Source organism: Danio rerio, chromosome 16 (assembly GCF_049306965.1).
Source record: "Danio rerio strain Tuebingen ecotype United States chromosome 16, GRCz12tu, whole genome shotgun sequence".
NCBI classification, from domain to species: Eukaryota; Metazoa; Chordata; class Actinopteri; order Cypriniformes; family Danionidae; genus Danio; species Danio rerio.
In genome coordinates, this window is record NC_133191.1 from 43,201,456 (window position 1) to 43,220,759 (window position 19,304).

General features: G+C 36.0%; 2 protein-coding genes across 8 annotated transcripts in view; one reads left to right on the top strand and one right to left on the bottom strand.

Moving 5' to 3' along the window:
• Positions 1 to 19,304, top strand: part of trhra (thyrotropin-releasing hormone receptor a) — a 94,074-nt gene that overhangs the window by 58,249 nt on the left and 16,521 nt on the right. The window contains exons 1-3 of one of the 5 annotated variants that reach the window (XM_073926483.1): positions 11,617 to 11,901; positions 14,466 to 14,617; positions 14,919 to 14,998. The exons of 2 other annotated variants lie outside the window; for them this stretch is intronic. The gene's annotated coding sequence lies outside the window, so the exon portion shown is untranslated. Of the gene's footprint in view, positions 1 to 11,474; positions 11,902 to 14,465; positions 14,618 to 14,918; positions 14,999 to 19,304 lie in introns of those variants that run through there. 2 more of the 5 variants (XM_073926486.1, XM_073926484.1) reach the window with 2 other exon arrangements.
• Positions 7,694 to 11,350, bottom strand: tmem74 (transmembrane protein 74). 3 transcript variants are annotated; one of them, XM_073926487.1, is made up of 3 exons: positions 11,269 to 11,350; positions 11,078 to 11,165; positions 7,694 to 9,512 (listed from the first exon to the last, which is right to left on the bottom strand). In XM_073926487.1, the coding sequence occupies exon 3, from the start codon at positions 9,454 to 9,456 to the stop codon at positions 8,614 to 8,616; it is 843 nt and encodes a 280-aa protein (XP_073782588.1). In that variant the 5' UTR covers positions 9,457 to 9,512; positions 11,078 to 11,165; positions 11,269 to 11,350; the 3' UTR covers positions 7,694 to 8,613. The 3 variants fall into 3 exon arrangements, with proteins under 3 accessions (XP_073782588.1, XP_005158296.1, XP_073782589.1); XM_005158239.6 differs by lacking the exon at positions 11,078 to 11,165; XM_073926488.1 differs by lacking the exon at positions 11,269 to 11,350 and having other exon boundaries at positions 7,694 to 10,202; positions 10,261 to 11,165.

Genomic DNA, 19,304 nt, shown 5'->3' on the forward strand with positions numbered 1-19,304 from the left:
TTGATCCATGGACTGGTACCAATCTGCAGGTGTCAAAGTTTACCATGGTGCTGTAAAACCAATCTGCTGCAACTGACGGTATTAATATTAAATATTGGAATTAATATTATTAATATAAAACACCCCAGGGAAGAAAATCGAAAGGCTGATGGCTTTTTTTTTTTTTTTTTTGCATGTTTTTTTTTTTTTATGTAACTAGTAAATACTAGGGTTGGGCATCTAAGCTATAATGGCGATCCGATACGCATCTCGATACAAAGAATACGATCCGATATATTAGCGATACATTTATGACATATTGCGATGCAACACGATACGATTCACACCCATATCACGATACAATGCGATAATTCAGCACTAACTAATTAAATCAAGTTTATGAGATGATGTGAAAGAGGATGCTGTGCCATTGAATAAGTTTGATTATTTATTAACCAAGCAAAACCAAGGCTTTTTTTACAAACTGGCTTTTCTCTCAGAGCCAGAGTGTCAGTTTACAGTAGAGGGCCATTTTAGAACATATAGCACATATTATTTAAGTATTTTCAAGATAAACAGAATGTATAAGTGCAATATATATTAAAATATATATATTTGCACTCTTTCAACATAAAGGTTGAGCATTGCACAACAAGTATTGTGATTTAATTTTTCAACTATGAAAAAGTTTTACAAAGATATATTTTGCCACTGATTATTCAAAACTTAAGGTCGTGAACTAGCAGTGTTATGCTGCTTTGAAACATCACTGTCACTGTAAACAACTGGCTAATAAAAATATAACAAACCAGCAATCTTCTTGCTGTGAGGTGGTCAAACTACCCACTGTGCCACCGTGACACCCATTATTTTTATCATTATTATTATTAATATTATTATTATTATTATAATTAAATAAAAATTAACAGGAGGAGGTGTTTAAAACCGCCTAGTGCGGCAGTATAGAGAGGGCGGCGTCCGCAACACCCAGTTATATCCGTGCATAGGGTGGCAGAATAGAGGTCCGCGACACCCGCGCGTCCTCAGTTATATCCGCGCATAGGGTGGAAGAATAGAGCCCGTTGCTAAGGCTTACTTTATGTAGGTCGATTAAATTATGCGCCAAAAACAGGTTGACAACACTTGTTAATAAATAAAAAATACATTCTATATTAAAAATATAAGCTGTATCTCGGAAAAACCGATGCATCTCGCAAAAACCGATGCATCTCGATTTGCTTCCAAAATTTCATTCATACATATCGATTAATCTTCCCATCCCTAGTAAATACTATTGTTATCTTCTGTAGGTTATGGATAAAATACTGTAATTCTAATTCTCACCAAGCGACCCATCCACCACCCCACCAAAAAAATTTAAAATGGTTCCGCAACCCCCACTTTGGGAACCACTGATTTAATAAAATCATAAGGTATCTTTCATTTATTTATTTATTTATTTATTTACTTTTCTTACATTTTAAAAGCACTATTCCATTTTCATATTAATTACACTACAAGTGTATTCATATTTATGAGATGGTAGTCATTGAAAAATCAGATTTTAGTGAAGAGAGATGAATCAATCAAGAACTAGTTTCAACTAAATAAACTACTTTAATATACTAGTAAAGACGCAAGTCGGAGGATGAGTAAATCAATAGGAACATTTCATTTTTGGGCTGAATTAACACCTCAACACGTGTGCTTGCCTTCGTTTCTTACTTACTCCTCAGCATATGCCAAGCGTTCAGTGCAATGAAGTGTGACAAAGGCAATCATTTCCGGATGCTCTCTGTGCTCTTAACACTTCAGGCCATTATTTTCACCTGCCTTGCCCTGATCTTCACAGCCTCCTTTGCCAGGACAGACCATAACAAGACATTTGGAGATCAGCCTCTTTTGAAGAATGCCATCCTTTTCAAATGCGTGTAATCATTTGGAAAAGCAAGCATGTCGCACTATCCATGTGTGTGCATGGATCAAAAGATATACACAAAACAAATGGCACATGCGCCTTTGTGTATTTTGAAATATTTGACCAAATACACAATCTGTCAGTTGTTCTCCTGTGTTTACAGTAGCCACCGTCAGGGCCAGAAAGCAGAGTCCGGCTCCAAGGTTAAGAGTGATGACAGCGCACAGCATCAGGTCTCGGTGCAGCTGAGAAACCCGAGAAGCGTCCAGATACAATCGTTTGCCAGTGATTCCCGCAAACGGTCCTCTCCACTCCACAGATAGCTGAGGGGGAGGAGGAGGAGGAGGCTGGTCTGAGCGAGATCACATAAGGGCATCACAGACCTCGTCAACATCCCCGCTTAACAAAACATGACGCAGCGGTAATCCTTGACACGTTGTGTGAGCCTGACATGCAAACAATTGATAGCTAGATCCATGCTAAACGCAAGAGGAAGCCCTCGTTCCACATGCCTGCTGGTCTCTCGCCCTTTAACAGCTATTGACGGGAATAAATAATTCAGCTCTTTGTTTCTCAACTGAGGAGAGAAACACTTGATGCATCACAATCCTAAATAAGCCCGAGCTGGGATACTCGAGGTCAGGTCACCTCAACCGAATGCATGTGTTTGTGTTTAATAACAAGATCAGAAAGAGGAAAAGGTTGTTGAGCAGTTACATGGGCTACGTGTAATGAGGCCATTTTTCGGATGCATTTGGAAGTGTTTATAGCTGTTTGTTTGCATTGGCTGTGTCTGATATGATTAATAGGTTCTAATGTGGTTGCATGCAAAAAGTTCCTTGCGAAACTGGATTCTTCAGAAAACTTTGCTAATCTGAAATCTGTTATCGCCGAGTTCACCACGTGGGAGCGAAATAAAATGTCTGTAAACTGATAAGACAGAGGATCTGATACTATCATGCAATTTATGAAATCAAATAAGCTGTGAATCTAGGGGAAGATGTGGGTCCAGCACTCTGCTGTACAGATCTAAAGGTGCCACCTCCTGGTTATTAGGGGGAACTACATTCACGAAAAAAGGTGTTTAATTTTGAAAGCCTTAAAAATAATATGTAGCGATTACGACTTTAAAAGTGATAGTTCAACCCTAAATTTTTTATTTGCTGTTAATTTAGTCATCAGATTTTACATGATAGAAGTGGCCTTTTTTCCTTCAGTCGGACATAAAAAATAATTTTAGCCCAAACTAAAGTTTTTTTCAGCTAAAGTCAACGGCTATAAACCTATTACTTCTGATGATGCATTGAGGTCTTACAATGCACAAAAAATTTATATTTTTTAAATGAACTGAGCAATATTGGAGGCTACTTATTATTAGTTTTGTCTTGCCTGTATGTTATATATTTTCATATATATATATATATATATATATATACAGTTGAGGTCAGAATTATTACCCCCACTGAATTATTAGCAACCCTGTTTATTTTTTTTCTCCAATTTCTGTTTTATGGTGGGAAGATTTTTTCAGCACATTTCTTAGCATAATAGTTTTATAAACCTATTTCTTAAAACTGATTTATTTTATATTTGCCATGATGACAGTAAATAATATTTTACTTGATATTTTTCAAGACACTTCTATACAGCTTAAAGTGACATTTAAATGCTTAGCTAGGTTAATAAGGTGAACTAGGCAGGTTATAATTAGGCAAGTTATTCTATAACTGGTTTGTTCTGTAGACTATCGAAAAAAAAATAGCTTAAAGGGGTTAATAATTTTGTCCCAAAAATGATTTTTTTTTTAAATTAAAAACTGCTTTTATTCTAACCAAAATAAAACAAATAAGACTTTATCCAGAAGAAAAAGCATTATCAGACATACTGTGAAAATTTCCTTGCTCTGTTAAACATTATTTGGGAAATATTTAAAAATGAGAAAATAATTTAAAGGGGGGCTAATAATTCTGACTTCAACTGTACATACACCATCTGACAAAAGTGTTGTTGGCTATCCCAGTTGTAAGAGCAACAAATAATAACTTGACTTCTCGTTGATCATTTGGAGTGGCAGAAGGGGGATTTTTTTTTTTTTTTTGATGAATCATCTGTTGAACTGCATTCCAATCTTCACAAATACTGCAGAAGATCTATTGGAACCTGCATGACCCACGATTCTCTTAAAAATCAGTCAAGTTTGGGGAAGTAAAAGTCATGGTTTGGGGGTTACATTCAGTATGGGGGCGTGCGAGAGATCTACAGAGTGGATGGCAACGTCAACAGCCTGAGGTATCAATACATTTGTGCTGCACATTACAAACCACAGTAGAGGGTAAATTCTTCAGCAGGATAGCTCTTTAGCCTAGCTAATTTAGCTAATTTAGCCTCTACATCAAAGTTCCGGAAAGCAAAAAAGGTCAAGGTGCTCCAGGATTGGCCAGCCCAGTCACGAGATATGAACATTATCGAGCATGTCTAGTGTAATATGAAGGAGGATTGAAGTATTGAAGATGAATCCAAAGAATCTTGATGAACTTTGGAAGTCCTGCAAGAACGCTTTCTTTGCCATTCCAGATGACTTTATTAATAAGTTATTTGAGTCATTGCAGAGATGTGTGGAAGCAGTCCCCCAAGCTCATGGGAGTCATACACTATATTAATTCTTTTTCCACTGCATCATGAGTTTATATTATATATTTTACGTTATTTCTGTTAAGTGACAAGACTTTTATCTAAGCAAAGTCAGACTTTACTGTCCTAAAATTCAAGGCATGATCATATTTTATTTTAGTCAAATAATCGTAATCTATAGACCTTTGCCTTTCATATACTGTAAGCCACTTCTGATACCAAATGATCAACCAAGAAGTTATTATTCATTGTTCCTAAAACTTGGACAGACGACAAGGTTTTGGTAGGTAGTGTATACTCTTAATGTGGCAGAGTTTGAGAGCATGGACATGCATCAATAACTACAGCAAAACAAGCTATTTTAACATTCGACTTAAGAAAAAAAGCCAAAGAGTGAGTAAATACACAGGAACATTTCATTTTTTGGCTGAACTAACAACCTGTCTGTTTGCTTTCATTTCTTATTTACTCCAGAACTCCAGACCATTAAATGAAATTAAATGTGACAAAGGCGATCATTTCCGGATGCTCACTGTGTTCTCATCAAGCCGTTATTTTCACCTGCCTTCCCCTGAACTTCACAACCCCCTTTACCAGGACAGACTACAAAACAGCTGCAGATTAGGCTCTTTGGCAGAATAGCATCCTTTAATAATGTGTGTAATAATTTTAAAAAGCAAGCATGCATGCTGTACTTTTGTGGGCAATCTTGGACAGTATAAAGACGGTAAAAACTTTTATTGAATTTTAAAACTTTTATTATCTACTTCAGGCATGTTTCAGGATCTAAATTCCACAAGTAAATTGTTATAAGGTCTAAGGTTCATTGACAGTGCAGCAATGTGACTGTAATTGCTTATTCATTTTTATTTAGATGTTAGCACTTAAAAAACAAAGTCGCCTTCAGCGGTTCGCATAGAAATGTAAGTTCCATTTGCAACTGAATCTGCATTGTTCATCCAGACAGGTAGAAACCTTTCCAAGTCAAAGAGACTCCTCAAAGATTTCCAGTGGGCTTTTAAAAGCATCCTTATTCCACCTCGTAATGACAAATGCTTCAGGCTAATAGAGCTGATGGTAGAAACTAATCTAGGTGCTAACGCAGAGTGCATGGGAGCATAGTTCCATTTCAGCTAAAGGGGCTTAAAGGATTGAATTTACATTACAAAGAGATATCACGTCTAATGTTAATAAACCTCGGTAAGCTGTACAAATACCTACATTGTGCTGCTACTAAAAATAATGCTGAAAATGCAGCCAAGAGTTGGGGTCAGATCCCCGAGGCTGTCTCAGTGGAGTGCTCTTCTCAGAAATCAATACTGCTGGAAATTTTCCACTGGGTTTCCAAGGGTTTAAACACGCACACTTCAACTTTCCATTAAATACACAACATTTCTGAAGGAACAAGTGGCATCCCTGTGCTAATGAGTGAGGGGATGGGACTGTGTGACTACAAGCGTCCTGTGAAGTTAATGTGATCGAGTTTAAAAAGTTGTGTACAACAAACAAAATACATAAAAATATCTTTATAGGAAATGCTCTATTGCTTTAGTTCAGTCAGTCCTTCTGTAAAATCTGCAGTGCTTTGCACATTTTCCAAAACCCCATTCTCTTTAAACATGTATGATCTTTCTAGAAAGGGGAAACCATTTTTTCTCAGAACAAATTGCTGATGCTGACATACTATTTTAAGGTGTCCCCTACTGTACATTACAGTGTTGCTTGAAATGGACAGCAGTTATTTTTGTCATTAGCTATTTAATCCAGACTTCAGAAACACGATCCTCCTTTTATTTTTATTAGAGACATTTAAAGTGGGTGTATAGTGTGGTTGCAAGCCCAATAAAATGAGTCTAAAGGTGTTAAAGGTAAGCACTAAAAAATAATGAAATCATGCTTACAGTATATAGCCAACTACCGCGCGCGCCAAAATACAATAAAAAGCGCGCGATTATAGTTACCTCAAAAGACAAACGCGTCTTTTTAGTCCTAAAATTAGCGTTGTCGCCATGTTTACAATAGAACAAAGACAATGGGTGTTAAAATGTTGGTAAAGTAGATTACTATTGGTTAATATCAGACATACTTACCGCACGGACCCAAACGCACATCGTTACCTTCTGAAGTCAAATGTGACGTGTTAGCTCCTGTACCGATAATAAATAACCAAAAAATCGTCTGACTCATCTTACTACCTTGTTCGTTTACGTGCTGCCTTTAAGTGAGATTGTCAAATATCATTTTATTAAAATTTTTATTTCCCTTTGGTAGCAGCGTACTAGAATTTAGAACTCAGGGTAATGTAATGACAATATTATGTTCCTGTTAAATCACAACAGGTTATATGTCTTATTGAAACATATTTTTATATTGATAACATAAAAGCAACAGCACTAGGGCTGCACTTATATTAGAAAAATGTCATATTGCAATATTTTGTTTGCCATAAATGTTGTGATATGAATATGGTTTTACAAGATTGAATATTTGACAGTTTTATGTGTCTTACAGCTACAGAAATTGAATGTTTTTCTTTGTTTTGTCTCAATTCTAGTCCAAATATCAATAAAGAGCAAGTGAAAATATTGTTTTCTTTCACCTTCAGAAGAAATGTCAAATTTAAGAGTAATTCCTTAAAACAAGCAAAATTATCTGCCTGTGGGATAAGTGAAATACTCTTGTTTTTGCTTTGAAATGTATTGAAATTCATTATTTGTACAGACTTTATACGATTTATGCAAAAAAAAAAAAAACTGCAAATAAATACAATTCTGTAGCTCCTGGTCAACTACAATTAAGACTCAACATTGCTTATCCTGTGACTATTGAAGATGCCCACAGTGATATGTATGCTAAACAATACATTGTGCAGCCCTAATCTGCGCTGTACTTGAAATTGAAGTATCTCAAAGTTTGGTTACTTGGTTTAAACCCGCAAAAATCAATGCAACTACTTAGATATAGTTCAAAACTTTATTGGTGATGTTGTTAAATACTAACCTTTAAATCAATCTGAGCTTTTGTTGTCATTGTGGTGCAATGCAATCTCACAAAGCTGCACAGAACAAAATATTGATTATAAATATCAATATCAGGTTTTAAGTAGTCACACTTACCGTTTAAAAATAAGTACATGCTGATTTATGACAAGCAATGAAACACAAAATCAATAACGTAATTTTATTTAATATCAGAAAGTGAATGTTAAGTTATGCAATTCATGATTTGTCATTAATCAACAGAGTTTGCACCTATACATCTGAACATGTATTTGTAATTCTTATAAGTCATGTGAGCATAGAAGATATTATTTCTTGAATATGTCAATATCTTGTTACATACCTATAGATTCAGCTGAGTATAAAGTGTCAGTGAAGATACAGTATTTATGCTTCGCTCTCTCAGAGAGATGGATTTAAATTTCCAAAAGATAGCAAATCATCGTGTGGCAGCTTTCTCCATTAAATATTTATAAAATATTTTAGCAGTTGAGTGGGAAAAGTATTTGATTTCCGCATGGCCTGTTCGACAAATGAACTTACAAGGACAATGTGAGAAAATAACGGCAGAAACATCCCAAGAATACATTGGCATTTTCATAATGTAGCACAAAACAACCTCTTTTGGGGGATCTACATTTGGGGGATTTAGCATTGCAGTGCTCCAAAGCAGAGCCTCTAGCCCTCGATCACTCTACATCACATTAGGATGTGAAAATATTTCAGTATTTTGAAAGAATAAGAAAGAGGCAGTAGGATTGTCAGTATTAGCAGCAGGATTCTGTACAACAGGAGGCATTTCTTAAGTTAAATCAGCTTTAGCTGTCTCATTTTCAGCTTGGAGAGTAAGGGTTTGAATACCACCAGCAGCTCCAGTTTACTCCCTGCCACACAACCCAAGTTTATAAGCTCTGTTTATTCAAAAAGTAGCTTGTTTCATGGCAAATATGAATGTTATCATGCTGTATATTTCTGTTGCCTGAGAAATCTGTAATGTGATATTTAGTTTTTCTGTCACTGATACAAGGTCAAAATACAAGCTCTTTCGGCCATGCTGGAAATGTCAACGCTGTGTGAAGAAAGCAGTCAAGTAATGGCATTGCCATTCTCCTCCTCGACCAAACTATGTTGCGGTGACAAGCGGCTGGGGCTCGATCTTGTTCTTAAATTAATTGAACCATATAGCTTTGCAGAGTGCTTTGAATAAGCGAAGGCTTTCCTCCTGTACATCTCCCCCTTCCACATGGAAATCATCAGCAGTGTCGAAAGAACCACTCCGCCCAATGTGAGAAGGCAAAGGCCGGCAATAACACACCTGTCCAAGTGTGCACCTATCCTGGCGCTCTCATTTTCGAGTCTTTCCATTTCACGTGCAGAGACGTTGTCAGGGTTCACTCTAACATCACGAGGGACTGTGTACGATATGATCACCAGAGAGATCCCAGTGATGAGGAACGTGACTGCACTGATGAATCCGTAATCCACAGATTTCCCCGAACTCTCCGAGCTGAGGTCAATGTCAGACATCAACGACAACTCCTGGAGTCCCATTGGATGGATTTCGCTTGAGGAGTCGTGTAGTGAAGCCACATGGCGAGCACTTTTCTCACTTGTGTCTGGGGTGGCCAACCGGAGATTGACATTTTCATCTATGTACGTGAATGAGGTTTCTAGTTCCTCATCACAACACACCCTGACCTTCTCTGCAGGCTGATGCCGGTGCTGGCCATGTTGTCCTTTGAGGGGAGCCGTCCTTGGTGCTGAATTACATTGTCCCTCACATGCAGGCGCCTTCAGAGTGGGAGAAGCTTCTTCCACTGAACTGCTTAGCCTGTGAACGTGAAGAGGGCTAGAAGACCAGTCCAGTACCCCAGGGGGATCGGGTCTTCCCCCTCTATTATCTATGTAGAGCAACTCCACCGAGGCCATCAGATCCACTCCCACCAGTTTTGATTTCCTGCCGCATTAAGAAATCCAAACTAAACCTAAAAGGACATATTACAATAATTTAGAAAAGAAAGAAAACACAGAAAATAGAGCATCTATATTGTAGTAATCTAATAAACATCTTAGAATAGCCCAATACTAGACTAGTCGTCAAATAGACAGATTAGACAGACTATATATGTGGTTATGTATTTCTGTTTATTTAAAGACTAGTCTAGTTTTGGCCTATTCTTAGACTTCTATTAGATTTTTCACTCACAGCCCAAATTTAGCCTTGTTTTAGCCAAGATTACTATGTTTAGATGTCTATTAGATTAAAAAAAGCTTTGTAGCAGTGCCTTAGTGCCTGTCCACTGCTGGTTCTGGAAATATTTTTGTTAAACCATTATAAAGCTTCAAACACACTAACCAGCTACCATGAGGATCACAACAATAAAAACTGATTTGCAGGCAAAATGTTAAAAAATTGGGATAAGAATAGCGTAAAGACCTTAATAGGTTTAGTCATGCAAGCTTAAATTAAAATTAATGCAAACATATGGGTTGAGCAAAACCATATATTGTCAATTAACAACCTTACACTACATAAGTCTGCTTTAAAAGATTTATCAGTTCATTTTAACCAAAAAAAGTTTGAGTTTTATTTCTGTAACCCAGCTGTTACTGTTACTATAATATAACTATAAATAAATACAACGTTTCTATAAAATATCAGCGTTCAAATTTTTCTTATATCCTTTAAATCTTGACATAGTTGAGATAAACCAATCTACCAGACCATAAGACACTCGATTTGACTCTAACCAAGTGTTGACTATATTCATTCATTTAATGTCCTTCGGCTTAGTTCCTTATTTATTAGGGGTCGCCACGGCGGAATGAACCACCAACTATTACAGCATATGTTTTACGCAGAGTATGCCCTTCCAGCCGCTGGAAGGATCACTGGAAAAGACTATATTTATTTATTTCATTTATAGAAAGTTTAACTGGATTTTGTCTTTGTAGGTCAGTCTAGTGTAACGTTAATGCACGTGTCCCGATTTCAGGCTCAACTGTGACTCATGCGTACTATTTACTGCTGTAACCCATTTATGTGGACTACAATGGGTTAGCAAAGCTGTATTTGAACAAAATCCTTGCCTCTTTAATGAAAGACGATTAAAGTTACTGATTAGCCCTACCGCTTCAATATCCAATTAGCAAAGCAATCCGTATAAAACCCAAGATAAGCTATAAGTCCCTTTAAAACGCAAGACTCAACGGCCGACGGGGATATAGACACTACACTTCAAAGTACAGATCGATATCTCGATACATTTTTATCTGAACAGATAAGTCTACTTTTCATACAAATGTTGCAAGAAGCAAAATCTTATTTTTATGATTTGCCAAGTCATGCAAAGTTGTTTACAAACATTAATACATTTTCAAATTCACAATACATATCAAATCAATAACCAAAACACAAGAACAAACATCAGTAGCTTATAAAAACAAATTGAAATTCGGTCAACTCGAAAATAGACAATAAAGCCATCACCTGCAGCAGCCAAAACCGTATACTAGTGATTGTATAAACACATGAATATAAAGAACCTACTGTTTTAAACGAGTATATAACAGACACGGCGTTACAGTAGTTTTGGCACGTGTCCATCAGGCTGCATCGTTGCACTCATCAATAGGTACTAAAATATCCCGTATAGAAAGCAGCAGAAACAGCACACATTCAGCATCTCGCTATATTTAGGCACGGAACACACATTGTTTGCAGTTGTTTTTGATTAATACCTTTTCGTTTGATGAACATTTTGGCCTCCCGGCTGCTGCTCTCCGCCGTTCTCCCTCCCACGCTCCGTTTTAAAGATGAACTGAGCTCTTGATAGCGAAATTACGAATTCTACTATGGCAAAGGGTTTAATATGAATATTCACTAGGTGCTGATGACGTCTCTCGTTTTCCTTCCTATGGGGAAGTGTTTGTGCGTGAATATTAATAGAATTGTCCTGACGTAGCTTAGATTTCAACATTAAACGAAGTCTCTTTTATTGAATTTTAATGAGGCGTGGCTGACGTTGCTATCCAAGGCTCCAATAGTGGAGCAACCGGTTTTTGAATATTCATGAGTACATCTTTGCCATAGTAACGTTTGCAATTCTTCTCAGCTACGCCTCACTGATGTACATCACTCGTGCGTTGATAACTAAATCTCATGAGGGTTAAAATGGCATCTGAACCACGGGAAATGAAGTTCTCCGACGTGAAAAGTATTCTTTGTTCTTCATATGACTGGAAACTATAGCTTGGAGACAGTTTCATAATACAACCAGTAAGAGCAGAATCTGCGCTAAACCACACCCATTTTACACCATCTGCTCTCCGGTGCTTCCAGAGCTTGAAAGATTACTGGTCAGTTTGAAGAAGGTTTGTATAATCTATATTTAATCTCCACAACCAGCTCATACCAGCACATGTTTTTTCGAAATGACCTTGTAAACATACGACTTCCAGCTTGGCCTGATTTATTATAGCCTACCTGCACTAAATTAATGATGATTTTGCAAGCCCCTAGCCTGCCTATTAAAAGGAGTGGTTCTTAAAAACCACCTTTATGTAGTTGTTCAAGGTTCAAATACTGACTATTAGTGTCATTTGTGCTGGATTAACTTGTTGGGTGGTTATCATTTCCACACTTTTTGGTGCTACAAAAATACTTCCAACATTTTTGTAAAAGTGCTTATACAATTTTTTTTTCAAAAATTTATTTACAAATGTGCATTTAAACTAAGTTATTACAGTTTTATATATAAAATAATGAGCTTAGAATTTTAGAAATATAAAAAAAGACTTATTTTTAATGCTAATTTACTATCATCCATCATAAAAAAAACAAAAAAAGAATCTGTCAACACTTAAAATAAAAAATGTTTTAAAATCAAACTAAATTAAAAACTATAGCCTATAGTCAAATAACAAACTGGCCAGCTAATTTCCTCAGTCAGAATTTTCTATTTGAATAATAACCTTCTTTTATTGGTTACTTTATTGGTTATTCTTCTTAAAGGGATGGTCCACAGTGTATTTTTAAGGCTTGGTTGTGTTTATAAGATGCAAGGCAATGTGTGTCCATGCTTCATTTGTAGAAAATCATGTTATTTTTTTCATTTATTTTACTCTGATTGTATACGCTTAGTTCACGCGGCCGCCATTTTTAAGCATGAAAGCGAGGCTGCCCTGCTTCAGCCTATGTAACGCGGTGAGGGATAAAACAATGCAGTCATCAGTAGCACACCCTCATGTTGTCTGTAATTTTGTATTGTGAAAGTCTAATATAGTGAAAGAATCAGTTCATTAACTTACGTTTGGTAAAAGGCATCTAACACGCGTGTTTGGGAAAGAAAATGTTAGCTAACTATAGTGCCATTTCCTTTAACTTAGCTGAAAATGAGGTGCAATGTCCCTTTTTATTTTCACATAAAGAAACACTCCAGTGCTGCTGAAGATTGTGTGTGTTTACAGCAGTTTGACTGATAAATATGAATTTGTAGCGAAATTGTTATCAGTGCCAAACAGCATTTCCCATTGTTTACATCCTTGTTTATGTCCTCGCTACAACATACCGTTAACACTAGAAAATATGCACGTAATAGATCAATTTTAACAAGTAAAAATACCTGGTTGTACCTAAAATACTGGTTGTGGCTCACAATCCACAGCGTCGTCAGTTGTAGTCGTAGTTTTAGCCGAATACAGCACTGAACTGGGAGAGATTCTGAAAGCTGTCATTTGTCTAATGCTTGTTATATATTTGTATAAATCTCTAAACATTATTAAAACAAACTGTAAGCACTTCTCTCTCTGTCATGTTCTTTGGAAGCCCAAATACAGAAACAGAACAAGCTCTGTGGAAATAGCAGCATTTGGACATCATTTTAGCTTTCTCTGCATGGTGAATGCACAGAACCGGACTTGTAATCTCACTAGCTCTGATTTATTTTTTATAGTCCCCAAAGTTCGCTGTAGGCTTTGCTAAGCTAACTCTGTGAAACCTAATGTGTCCCTTTGCATTGAACTTTGAGCGTCTTACATTCAGAGATGTTGTTTATGTTCACACAGCTACATTACATATCAAGTAAAGTTTAAAATATGTTATTATAGTGGACCACCCCTTTAAAGCCTTTTTCTATTGGCTATTTTCACAATTTATGATGCCATACTGTCAAAAATGGGACAAATGAGCTCATATAGGTGTCAAATTCTGGACTTTGTCAGACACGGGGTGGGTCTTTCGATCCACCGGACCCCCCTCGCTATGGGAATGTTTTGTTTTATTAAAAAATTAAGTGACTATGTTTATTTTTGTTGTCAAATTGAATGTCATTTTTGGAACCACATACAGTTTCAAAACAAATACTATTATGTTCAATAATATTGATAGTATAACAAATTCATTGATGACTTCTTGAGGTTACAATATTTTAATTAAACTATAAAGATTTTTAAATTTATTGTGAAATCATGGTTAAAATGCAAATCCAATTATATTCACTTTATTTGGCATACAAAGCATCTCATATAATATATCTACTAAAAGAAAAATATTACTGTATAAACTGCATTGTATATAAATCAGATGAACATTTTCATATTAGTCAATAATATTACTGTACTTAATTTAGAAACTAAATAAAAATAGATTTACACATCTACACTCTAGTAAATAAACAAAATTAATGATGGGCTAAAAATCTGCGTAATTCTTTGCGGGCAGATTCCATGTGGGCCTAGCTATCACCCTCAACCTACTCTTTTAGAAACCCTTTTAAACACATGATAGTATTCTCTGGTTATTAAATGCTGCATGCTTTAACCTAAACTGTTGTATGGAGAAAAAGAACGTATATTTCATCCGCATGATCATGTTGAGCTTTTACTGCACTTACAGCAGAGCCCTCCTTGACAATAAGCAATCAATATTATTTCCACAGATACGTGCTATTGTGTTGACCAATACAAAGAATGACTTGGGCTCAGGGCCAGGCAAGTTCCCATTTAACAGATGAGTCTGCAGAGAAGTGGGGCTTACTCAGCCGGAGATTAATGTCCTGTGCTGGTGGAGGCTCAGCTCAGGGAGTACGAGGTGCACAGTCATGAATTCCCATCTGTCACTGCTGGCTTTATGAACATAGGTGGAATAGATGTATGCTGTAGTCAATTTGGACTATTTTCAACACGATGGAAATCTCAGAAGGGTGTACGGCTTATTTTCTGCTGCATGCCCCTCTGAGATTTCCATACCGTCAGCTGCCAGCTGAGCCAATTCGGCATGTTTTGCCAAGGACAAAATTGAGTTTCAGAGCCTTGGGTATCAATCAATTCACCTTGCAATGTAGAGAATCATGTTGTGGCTCGTCAGTCTGACCTCATGTTGTTTGGTCTAGGTGATTACACTGGCGTATAGTCACTAAACAACATTAACAACCATGCAGTCACACACCTTTGCTCTGGAGAAGAATTAAAGGTACAGTTCACCCAAAAATGAAATTCTGTCATCATTTACTCCCTTTAATGTGTTTCAACTCTTTATGAGATTCCTTCTTCTGTTTTGAAAAATGAAACTGAAAACCTGTATCCATGGACGTCCATATGTGTTTTTCCTACAATGGAAGTCAATGGTTACAGGTTTTCAGTTTTTTTCAAAATATCTTCTTTTGTGTTCAACAGAAGAAAGAAACTCATAAAGGTTTGGAACCGCAGTTCCTTTAAATGCAAAATGAAAGGCTAAATGTGAATAGAATTATATTTTCTGTACTGTGAAATCACATAAGAGTGAAGCATTAGTCTGGAACACACAAGTGTAAAGTTTTGGCTTTTGGTTTTAAGATCTGCTAGACAGTCAGTTTCTCAGTACAGAAATTGAGTGGCGATGCTTGTCTGGCAGATTGTGTACCCTTAAGGTTGGCATATAAAGGAAACCTACATTTTTATTTGAAGCTCAAAAAATAAATTATTAACATTAGGTTATGCTATTAAATTTTGTGTTCCTCTAAAAAAAAAAAAAAAAAAAAAAAAAAAAAAAAATATATATATATATATATATATATATATATATATATATATATATATATATATATATATATATATATATAATAAGCAATATTATTGGCTTTATATCAGCCGCAGGTAGAGTGTCTTAGTAGTGCTAGTATTCAGCCATATTGCACTGCTACAAGTGTGAAATTGCGTTTATACAACAGTTTGACGGCACAATCGTATATGAATACAAAAATCAAACACAAAGAGTCTATTCCTAGCAAATCTAATAAATGTTGGAGAAATACTTGTTACCTAACCACACTAAATCACACTACAGCAGCGTTTATTTGAGAGCGCACAAGAACATGCGCTTGAGCAGCATACATTTGAGGGGGCGTGCAAGAAGTTTTGTGTACAAGCAGATGAGATTCGCATGCTGTAGGCTGTTACATAAATGTGTTTTTAAAATTGTAATACTGCGCTCACGACATTTGTCATTGAATTAACGCCACAGGTAGTTGATAGATCTAAGTAAAAGAGGCCTTTCACCACAGCTGGAAAAAATCCAAGAGGAAACTTACTTTTTGGCCTAGGCCCTTTATTATTCTGGGTTCGCCAAAGCGGAATGAACCGCCAACTTATCCAGCATACGCGGATGCCCTTCCAGTTGCGTATATATGAACACCCATACACTCTTACATTCACACACACACACACACACACACACACACACACACACACACACACACACACTACGAACAATTTAGCCTACCCAATTCACCTATACCACGGCTTTGGACTTGTGAGGGAAACATGCAAACTCCACACAGAAACGCCAACTGACCCAGCCAAGGCTCCCCACTGCGCCACCATGCAGCCCAAATTTATATATATATATATATATATATATATATATATATATATATATATATATATATATATATATATATATATATATATATATATATATATAATTAATAATAAAATATTATTGTTAATTATAATGATGAATTATTATTAATCTTAAAAATGCAAAGGGCAACTAATTAGGGTAACTGGATCCAGATATATTTTTGTTGCTCATTCCTAATAGGAAAGTAGTTAAGTAACATCACTTGGCAACATTGCTCAAATACTGTATGATCATGATAATGGTAGTAGATACTACAGAACTAGAACATACAGAAAGCACAGCATTTAAAAATGAATTATACCATGGGTATTGCTATATATTCTGATATAAAGATTAGATATGTGCTGCAGGAAACTTACAGTAGTCCTTTATTAGCAAGGTAAGCACACTGGAGTAGGTAGGGAAGGATAGTGAAGAGAGGAGCTGTCCATGGTGCTGAGTGCAGTGACTGAGCTCTGACTGAAATCACTGCTGTCCACAGAGATAAACATGTCACAGCTCATGTGATCCAAGGTCATGTGCTACGTGATCCAGGAGGTGAGCATATCAGGCTGCGTTGTGTTCAGAATACTAGCTTGGGGCACACTGAACAATGCGCTGTGCTATTGTATGTGAAAGCACCATTATTCTTTGATGAGTGTCTCAGACTGATATATGCTACATTGTTACACAGCCTCAAGTGTTTCTTGCTAACTTAAATATTTTCAGTTGGTTTTATTATGTGAACAATAAAAGTAGTATAAAATAAAATGCTTGCATTTACAACTAAATAAAATAAGATGATGAACGTGAATAACAATTTAATCGAAATAGAAATGTCTCAAATAAAAAAAACAAAAAAATTTTATAACATAAACAAAATGTAATATGAAAAATAAAAGGTAATTCATAATCATTTATCAAAAATACAAAATCATATGTTAACAAAATAATAAATTAAAATTTATATTAAAGTAATACATACTGCAGTCTGGATCAGCAAATGGCTTATTATGATCTTATTTAGAAGTAGTATTGTTTATTAGCTTGCAGTCAGATAATTTAAATAGAAAGAAAGAAGTTTCAGTTTATCCATCACTTGAAGTCATTGGTTTAGAGTGCCCAAATTTGCAAAAGTGATTTTATATATTCGTAAGACATATCAAATGTAATCAAAGTGTCTGCTTTACAAATAACTTTTGTGAAAATGTCAAAATATATGTGAAAATATATTTCATCCAGTGCAAATGCTATATTTATTTAAAAATGAAACTAAATATTCTCACATGTACTTAATAAACTATACAAAAACATATGGGATTGTACAAAATGTTATTTTCTTTTAATTGACTTAAATCTTTTACTGACAAAAGTGTCAACGTGTAAATTCTTTAAATCAGAATGATTTAGTATTTTAGAGATCCTTAAAAAGAGTTTCATTAAATTATTTTAAACATTTGACAAGATGATTTTGAGGGTGTAAATCTATGCAAAAATATACATTGTATTTATAATATTATTTATTACACACAGAGAGTCTGAGGGTATTCTCTGTATGCCCTGTACAAGTGGTTGAATTGACAGTAAAGCTGACTTTGACTTTGTAAAATATTGTACAAAATAAAAAATACATTTAAAGCTTAAAGGGATAATTCACCCCATAAATGAAAACATTTTCACCCTCAAATGGGGATTTTGAAGTGATTTTTTTAAACTATTAAAGTATTAGTTCACCTAAAAATGTGAATTTACCAAGACTCGATTTAAGTGATCTAAACTGTTCTGAGTTTTTTTTTTTCTGTTGAGCTCAAAACAAGTAATTCAGAAGAATGTAAATCCATGCAAAAATATATGTTTTATCGTTTTAAATTCAAAAAATAAAGGGATAATTCACCCCAAAAATCAGCAGCCATTGGCTTCCATATTATTTCCTCCTACTTTGGATGTCAACCACCACTTTCCAACATCCTTCAAAGCATCATCTTCTGCAAAAGAAGAGAGGAAGTCTGAAATCACATGTTGAGAATAAATTTTAAATTGTGTACACGTTTTCATTTAGGGTGAATCATCCCTTTTATTGATACTTGAAATCAAGCATATATATTTATTTGCATAATATTAAATACTGCAGTAATAAAGAATAATACTGTAGTATTCTAGGATATTAAAAGCCGAGGATAAGGTAGTGTACTGTATGTCTGCAAGCCCTAAAGGATAAAAAATAAGAATAATACTCTGACAAATATGGCTCTAAACTCTTAAGCCTCTTAAGTAAATACATATGAGATTTGAATTTTAGGGCATGTGGAAAGACAGCAGGGTTTTTAAGAAACCAGTGGAGACCCACCGACATCCAGATTGTTTCTTTAAACTATTAAAGAAAAACGTTTCTCATACTGAAAATGTAGCCCTATATCCATTTCTGGAGATCGCCAAATACGTTGCAGGAGGTAAGTATTTTTTGCAATTTTTGTTTTCACAAATCCACTAGAGGCCGCTGTGCTTCTCTCACGAGTGACATTTGCGTCTGCTGCCATTTGCGACTGACTGACTGACCGATTCCACCACACACCCGCTTCCCTACACCCAATCGATAGTGTTTTAAAAAGTAAGCAGTCAGCTGATTTGTGCGAAAAGGAACGCCATCATTCCACCCTGTATGATTTAAAATTGAAATGCGGCCAGGGCCGGCGCGTCCATGAAGGCGACTTAGGGCGGCAGAATAGAGAGGGCGGCGTCCACGACACAACCCTCACCACCCGCGCCCTCAGTTATATCCATGTCTAGGGCGACAGAATAGAGAGGGCGGCGTCCCCGACACAACCCTCACCACCCGCGCCCTCAGTTATATCCATGTCTAGGGCGACAGAATAGAGAGGGCGGCGTCCCCGACACAACC

What these genes read in the sequence shown, in the direction of transcription:
- tmem74 (XM_005158239.6), bottom strand. Translation starts at nt 9,456, where the DNA reads ATGGCCTCGGTGGAGTTGCTCTACATAGATAATAGAGGGGGAAGACCC.